This window comes from Mytilus galloprovincialis, chromosome 9 (genome assembly GCF_965363235.1).
Source record: "Mytilus galloprovincialis chromosome 9, xbMytGall1.hap1.1, whole genome shotgun sequence".
Taxonomy (NCBI): domain Eukaryota; kingdom Metazoa; phylum Mollusca; class Bivalvia; order Mytilida; family Mytilidae; genus Mytilus; species Mytilus galloprovincialis.
In genome coordinates, this window is record NC_134846.1 from 19,857,475 (window position 1) to 19,865,745 (window position 8,271).

Here is an 8,271-nt window from a genome sequence, read left to right on the forward strand (position 1 = left end):
TATATAATTATTAATATTAGGGAGTTAAAAAAACTTGCAAGTTAAAAAAGAGAGGGTCTTTATTTTTCTGTGTCAGATGTTTTTTGTATTTAGTTCTTCGGCGCTATATCATCAAATTATTTTGGAAAATCTTGATACAGAATGTTTTTATTTGTCACCTGCCTGACCAAAATTTAAAAAAATCATCATCTGATTGTAGATCAGATTTTTTTTTTCGAGCAAAAAACATACCCTCCCTTTTTTGGTGAAGTTAAATGGTCGTTCCCTTATCACATTTAATCTATTCAAATAAAAAAATACAAATCTCTTCCTAATTTTATATTCTTGTAACTATGTTTATTTTAATTGTTTTATATATTTATACTGTATACCATCTGCAATGATCTGCAAATATATATATATGTTCCCGATACATTTTACAATTTTAAATTTCCCGCCTTCATTTCTGAAGTTTATTCACCTGAAAAATTATCGTTCTTTGGATTACCTGATCTGTTGACGTCCTCAATATTTATGCTAAAATTGAATCGTTTTCTTTATTGTAAGTATAATTTAAATACGAACGTTTTGCAAACACTAATACAATTTGCACGCGATGATTCCTGTCAATACAACTACGATTATAATTCAAACAGTATATTTAATCCTTGACTACACATAATTATTGTCAAAACACCGCTTTACATTTTACTACCAGCACAGACGCATTCATCATATTTATATAGGCAAACACACATATTTATAAACATTTATTACTATTAGCTATTGGGCATATTTTTCTATACATTGCATCACACGGATTGCACTGCCAGGCGTCGTGTTTTGTTGTAGGATGGGTGTTGCACTAGTGGTGGATCCAGAGAAGGATTCCGGGGGTTGGAACACCCGTTTTTTTTGGACGATCAAACTCATTTGAATGGGGACATATGGTAGGAACCCCCCTTTTTCTCCTGGGTTGGGAACCCCGGCCCTCTTTAGATAATGGCTGGATTCGCCCCAGTGTTTATTGTTGTATATAAATGATCACAACTGTATTGATCATGTATGGAACGCTATTGGAGACTTCGTTTTTAGATCACCGTTCCGATTAAACTGTGAGCTTTAGCCATCACTTGGCGTCCGTCGTCGTCCGTCGTCGTCGTCGTCCGTCTGTTGTAAACTATTTCAAACATCTTCTCCTCTAAAACTACTGAACCAATTCCAACCAAACTTAAGCTGAATGATCCTATCTTAAATAAAGTTTGTGTTTTATTTTTTGTTTCGTAAAAAAACATGGCCGCCATGGCTAAAAATAGAACATTGGGGTAAAACACAGTTTTTGGCTTATATCTCAAAAACCAAAGCAGTCAGAGCAAATCTGACAGGAAGTTTAAATATTCATAAGGTAACATTCTATCAGCCCTGAAATTTTCAGATGAATATAATAACCCATTGTTGGGTTGCTGCCACTAAATTGGTAATTTTGAGTAAATTTTGCAGTTTTTTGTTATTATCTTGAATAGTAATAATGATAAAGATAAACTGTAAACAGCAAATAAGTTCAGCAAAGTAAGATCTACAAATAAGTTCAATGACAAAAATTGTCAATTGACCCCTTAAAGAGTTATTGCCCTTTAAGGACAATTTTACACTATTTGTTTATCATGTTTTCTAACTTCAAAAAATCTTCTTCTCTAAAACTACTGAACCAGTTCAAACCAAATTCAAGCTGAATGATCCTTAGGGTATCTAGAATAAAGTTAGTGTTTTATTTTTTGTTTCTTCAAAAAACATGGCCGCCATGACCGAAAATAGAACATAGGGGTAAAATGCAGTTTTTGACTTAAATCTCAAAAACAGAAGCATTTAGAGCAAATCTGACAATGAATAAAAGTGTTCATTAGGTCATAAGTTCTATCAGTTCTGAAATTTACATATGAATCTAACAACCCATTGTGGGGTTGCTGCCACTAAATTGGTAATTTTAAGCAAATTTTGCAGTTTTTGGTTATCTTCAAGGCGAGCGATTCAGGCTTTTGAGAGCCTCTTGTTTACTATTTTAGTCAAACGTACAGTGTATTTGTTTTTGAAAAAAAAAATCATATTCTTTTAATGTATTTAAGTAATGTTATTTTTGTCGGTGATGAATGCCTGCTTTTTTTAGTGAGGATATACAAAAGATAATATGTTATTGTCTTAAACTAAAGTTGAATTTTATTATATCTAAACATTGATTAAGTTAACTTAGTGTGTACTTAATAACAATTACAATCTCGTCATAGCAATGCAATATGCATGGTTGATATCAAATTATTCTAAAATATGTATTTATTTTATTTACTTTCAGAGGAGAAACTTCGTATTTCATGGCCGTAATGGAGATTGCTCAAAACAGTGAAGTAAACCAGTTCTCTTGTGGTTTGTGTGGTTTGAATTTTAGTCTCAGCTCTCTTTTACGTAAACATGTTAAAACTCATGCTGTTGGAAAATATAAATGCGACCTATGTGATAAAGCTTTTCACGCAATCAAAGCTTTAAATGTACACACGAGAATGCACACTGGTGAGAGGCCTTATATATGTGACGTGTGTGGTCAAGGTTTAAATTCAAATGAATCTTTAAAATCTCACAAGAGAATTCATACGGGTGAGAAGCCGTTTAGATGTATAGTATGCGAAAGACGATTTAATCATAGTTCACATTTGTTAAGACACATAAAAATACACACTAATGACAGATCGTACGTGTGTAATGAGTGTGGAAAACGATATATTGAGAGAGCAGATTTAAAACGACACATGATAAAACACACCGAGCACTCAGAGACCAAGGACAGCAGCAATGTGGGTGAAAAACCGTATAAGTGTGATGTGTGTGGTAAATGCTTTAGGTATGAAAAAATAAAGATAAAGCATATGAAAGCACATGAATTTCTCAAAATAAAAACATCTGATAAAAGTCAAGAAATGCGTAAGAGTAAACCTTCTATTGACATTAAAATTATACTTCACAAATGTAATTTTTGTGATGAAGCATTTAGCCAAAAAGGAAATATGTATGCACACCAGAAAACACACAAGAATGACGATGAAGAATTAAAATGTGATGTGTGTGGTAATGGCTTTCCTCAAAATATTGAGTTACAAACGCACATAGAAATACACACTAGTGAAAAACTTTATAAATGTTATACGTGTGGCCAGGAGTATATTTCTAATTCGAATTTAAAGGTTCACATGAGAACACATACTGGCGAAAAACCGTTCGAATGCGAAGTCTGTGGAAAAAGGTTTAATCATAGTCCACATTTGTCACGACATATGAAAATACATACTGGTGAAAGACCATACGTGTGTAATAAGTGTGGGAAAGGATTTATTGAGAAATCTGACTTAAAACGACATGATATGAAAACACATACTGAAAAACTTCAAAGTGTCTCTAGTAACATGCATTCCGAAGAGAATAAGGCTGTTCTAATATCTAAGGAGGAAAACTCTTCTAAATATGAAGATGCTGGTAATTCACACCTGAAAGAACATGAGAAAACACAAACGCTTATTACAAATGACGAATCTTTTAAATGTAACAATGAAATCAATAAATTAGACGATTCGTGTCCAACTTCAAACAATCATACGGGAACAGTTAATGGCTACACACACACAACTGATGTTAAAGGTGAAGAACAAAATGGAAAGGAAAAGATACAGGAACACTTGAAAATATATGCTAGTTTAAAACCTTTCAAGTGTAAGGATTGCGGGAAAGAGTTTTGGAAGGAGAACAGTTTGCAGACACATATGATTCAGCATTCAGAAGAGAAACCTTTTAAGTGCAAAGAGTGTGGCAAAGGTTTTATGGGAGAAAAACCATTGCAGTCACACTATTTAGTACATTCAGGAGATAGACCATTTAAGTGCGATGAATGTGGTAAAAGATTCATAACAAAAAGTTCTTTAAAGGCACACTTGATAACGCATTCTAGTGAGAGACCTTTTAAGTGTGTTATATGTAACAAAACATTTAAGAAGTGGGCACACTTACAAAATCATGCAAGAATACATTCGACCGAAGACCAGTTTGAATGCGATGTATGCAACAAACGCTTTGCTGAAATAAAAGGCTTAAAAAGGCACAGAAGAATACATACAGGAGAGAAACACACATGCAATATCTGTGGGAAGGAGTTTACTTTTATTGAAAGCATGAAGGCACATATGAGAACGCATACTGGTGAAAAACCATACATGTGTTCGGAATGCGGGAAGCGATTCGGTCAACGACAACATTTGAATAGACACATGAAAATCCATACGGGTGAAAAACCTCATATGTGTGATGAGTGTGGTAAACGGTTTATTGATGGAAGAGACATGAGGAGACATTTGGAAACACACACTAGAAAAAATGTTAAGAAGACTAAGTTTTTGTTAAATGGCTGACGACATTGAAAAAGGCGGGAAACATCTTCTGAATTAACTTCACAATAGGGTCGTATTTACATGATTTAAGCAGATCGATTTTTACTAAAGTTTCATTGACCACATATTCGTTTGTGTATATTTTGATTTTAGAACTTTGTATTTTGGTTAATACTGTCATTAGATTGCTACGTCTTATTCCTTTCATTTTGACTTTTAATCGCAGCGTGATGTCGAATTCAAATATGTACCCAATCATGCTACTTAAAAAAAGGTCGGAAGATCGTACGAAAGCAAAAGTTCGAAAAGTTTTGAAATACATATAATTATATATAATTTAAAAAGAGTAATACTGATGAGACGTGCATTATTGTCTCGCCTGCTACTTTTGTCCCAGAAAGCGAGACGTAGAGATAGTGATCCGGTGGCTCATTAATATCATATGGAATATAACAATTCTGGCCCGCTACTTTTAAGTTAAGATTTGTTCCGAACGGACAGATTTTTCTACATGTCCTACGATAAATTAGTACTCCGATTGGATATCTTAACGTTAGTAATTTTATGCATACGCGTTCAAAAATCTTTAGTGAGAAGAACAAAACAGATCAGATTTGATACATACCATTATGTACCTTATAATATCTGTTTTGCAGCACTGTAAATGGACTTCTTTCAATCATAATCAACAAGCAATTATATTTCTCTATATTTACAACTCATATCTCTTAATTTCATGAAAGGGTCATTTGGTTATTGTAATAACAATGTATGGCATAGGAGTTTTAGATGGAGCGACAGAGTTAATAATGTAGGACTGCTGAATTTGGTGGTTCCTCAAAAATTTGTATTCCTGTATTTTTCTCAATATCTCAAAACTCAAATTGTATTTTGGTCTAGAATCGTAAAGTAAATGCATGTGGTACTTGTACATCTTTGGATTTCAAATGTTTGGCTTTGAGCGTTCCTGATGAAGGTAAATCCAGAAAGGCGCTTCCGACGCAAGAAATTATTGCTCCGCATCACGGTGCGGAACTATTAGTTTCAGTCGAAATACACGCGATCTTGAATAAATTACTTATCTATATAGATTCTGATTGGTTGCATTAAAATGAGGCTGAAATAAAGCAACAGCTATTGGCTTAAATGAGATAAAGAATAACAGACTTTTCTCGTCCAGGATAAGACATCAATTGCCGGAAAGTTAACTACGTGTATTTCAGTTCTAATCAACTGTCATTAATTCATGTTCGTTTTATTATGCATACATTTCACAGATAAATTCAATATTGAAATATCAATTATTAATACGTGTTTAATTGTTTTGTAACGCTGCAATTTGCACGCTTTGCTTTGCTAAACAATGTTCCTATACAATGTTTACAAATATGCATTATCTGTATTTTATAACTTCTGACAATATAGGCACACCTCCAGAAAGGCACACATCAAGAGTCGTGTCTAAATGTTATAATTGTTTTAATTTTCAACAAGAATTTTTTTTAAAGCATGGTTGTGTATAACGCACACTCTAAAAGTACATCCATTTTATATCAATCAATATCTAAATATACCACATTTCCAATACTAAATTAACAACCACATGCACACATATAACCTTAAATTAGTGTAGAGCGAAGCAGTCCATAGCTTTTTAGAAAGCTAAAACTTGTTAAACGTGTTGTTTGAAATTTTCTAATTTCTGAATTTACAGTATAATTGAGAAACAATTTTCCAGTGACACATCTATTGATATACATTGTTATTTTACTGTTGATCTGCCCAACTCAAAGTCTTTGGTGGGGGATCAAGTTTCACTCATATCCGCAGTACATTGGTCGTCACGAAGTTTGTTTCCATTTTCTAATTTTAGTTTGCCTCAACCAAATGTTATGAAACATATACACAATGCTTATTACCACAAAACAGAGATCAAGTTTGAATTTTGTTGGCGTCACTTTAACTGTTCCAAAGTAATGCCCGTTTTGCTTTACTTGTCTTCGTTTGATACTTTAAAAATGGTTAAAACCGAGAACCAGATTAGTTTAGAACTGTATAGTTTGCCTTAAATGGCCTGGTTAACTGAAGAAATCTCTTAAAGTGAACATTTGATCTTAGGAAAACCTTCTGGAGTCCTTTTTTTCTGTCATACATACCATATAATATTTTTCGACTTTCATGTAGATTTTTTTTTTATCATTTCTGTTAATATAAAAAAGAAGATGTGGTATAATTGCCAATGAGACAACTCTTCACAAGAGACCAACATGACACAGATATATAGAGTATCATACGTCCTTCAACAATGAGCAAAGCCCATGCCGCATAGTCAGCTGTAAAAGATCCCGAAATGACGATGTAAAACAATTCAAACAAGAAAACCTAGCGGCCTAATTTATGTACAAAAAGTGAACGAAAAACAAATATGTAACACATAAACAGACGACAACCACTGAATTACAGGCTCCTGACTTGGGACAGACACATACATAGAGAGTGTGGCGGGGTTAAATATGTTAGCAGGATCCCAACTATGTATCAATTCATTCTCAAGTAAATCTTTATATAGATAAATTAGTAATGATTAAGAATTTGACATATTGTGTAGACCCCTATAACTACTAGTATTGTTGAAATCTGTATGTTGCCTGCTAAATGCCATTAGTTGTTTTTGTCGTTTGATTGCTGTGTTATTGACGTATAACCTACATCTCCTACAGTTTTAGTTCCGTTATGGTGTACTTTCAAATAGGTGTATGAAAAATCATAACTGAATATAGATTTGTTTTGTCTTTCCCTCAATAATATGCTTAGAGAAAGATGAACCAAGGAGAAATGTACCTCAATTTAGAAAGGTAAATAAACAGAAAAAAAGGTTTCACTTTCCAATCTTAAACTCTCCCTATTTTTTCCGTTTTTCGTTCAACAACTCAAAAATGCTTTTAGCAGTTTTCATAAAACTTTGGTGAATTGTTTATATTTATTGACAGGAGCTCACTTTAAATTTGTATACGTATACGAAGAAATGTGATTTTATTCATAAAAAAGGGGGATATTCCAGTTGTCAGACAATGCTTTGAGCAGTTATGAAACTTTTGGTGACGATTTTATATCTATTAACATACATTGTAACCTCCCTTTAGTTTTTCATGAATTTGTGATATGACATTGAGAAGTTATTAAACTTTATTCTTTGAAAAAGCGACGGGTGTAACATGCGCTCATGGCGCAGCTGTTAATTTTTATTTTATGGAATTACACCCCTTTTAAAGTCTAGGATCAGCCCCTAAAGGTAAAAGTACATTTGAACTGTGCAGTATATCTGAGGTAGTTAATGTACATAAGGATGAATCTAAAATAAAGCTATTAATCGGGTTACATGTTTATAATTATCAAGGATGTTGTTTGTCAGATATTTATAGATTATCGTTGATCATCTCCACGAGATTGATTTTTTCGCTTGAGCTGGTACAGCGAAAGTGAGAAAAGCAATCGAGTTGAGATGACCAATGATAATCTGTTTATCGCTATTTTACCTATGACGACGTTGTCAATTTCATGTCAATTTCGTTAGCAACGCCACGTGGCTTCCTTAGTTTCTAGCGATAATTTTTCATCTCAAGCGAGAAACATGATATGAAAATTATAACAAAAAAAGATCAAAAGAAAAATGCACAAAATAGCGATAATAAATTTTAATGTTTTAGATACAATATAATTTTATATAGTAAAGTTACATTGAAAATTAACAAAAATGCGAGTAATTTAATACATTGCATGCTTCGTTCCAAACTAATTTCTTTGCAATAATTTTTACATCGCAAAGAATAATCAAGAATTTCAAATTAAATATGAATTTTAATAAGTT

At 32.9% G+C, this 8,271-nt stretch overlaps 1 protein-coding gene across 1 annotated transcript; it reads left to right on the top strand.

The window, feature by feature from the left end:
* The first annotated feature begins 470 nt into the window (after positions 1-470).
* LOC143044568 (uncharacterized) lies at positions 471-4,591 on the top strand. Its single transcript, XM_076216628.1, has 2 exons — positions 471-541; positions 2,327-4,591. Exon 2 carries the CDS (start codon positions 2,346-2,348, stop codon positions 4,422-4,424), a length of 2,079 nt encoding a protein of 692 aa, XP_076072743.1. The 5' UTR covers positions 471-541; positions 2,327-2,345; the 3' UTR covers positions 4,425-4,591.
* Positions 4,592-8,271: the final 3,680 nt, after the last annotated feature.

Bases quoted from the DNA above. Each gene is read 5' to 3' on its own strand.
- LOC143044568 (XM_076216628.1), top strand. From the start codon at position 2,346: ATGGCCGTAATGGAGATTGCTCAAAACAGTGAAGTAAACCAGTTCTCT.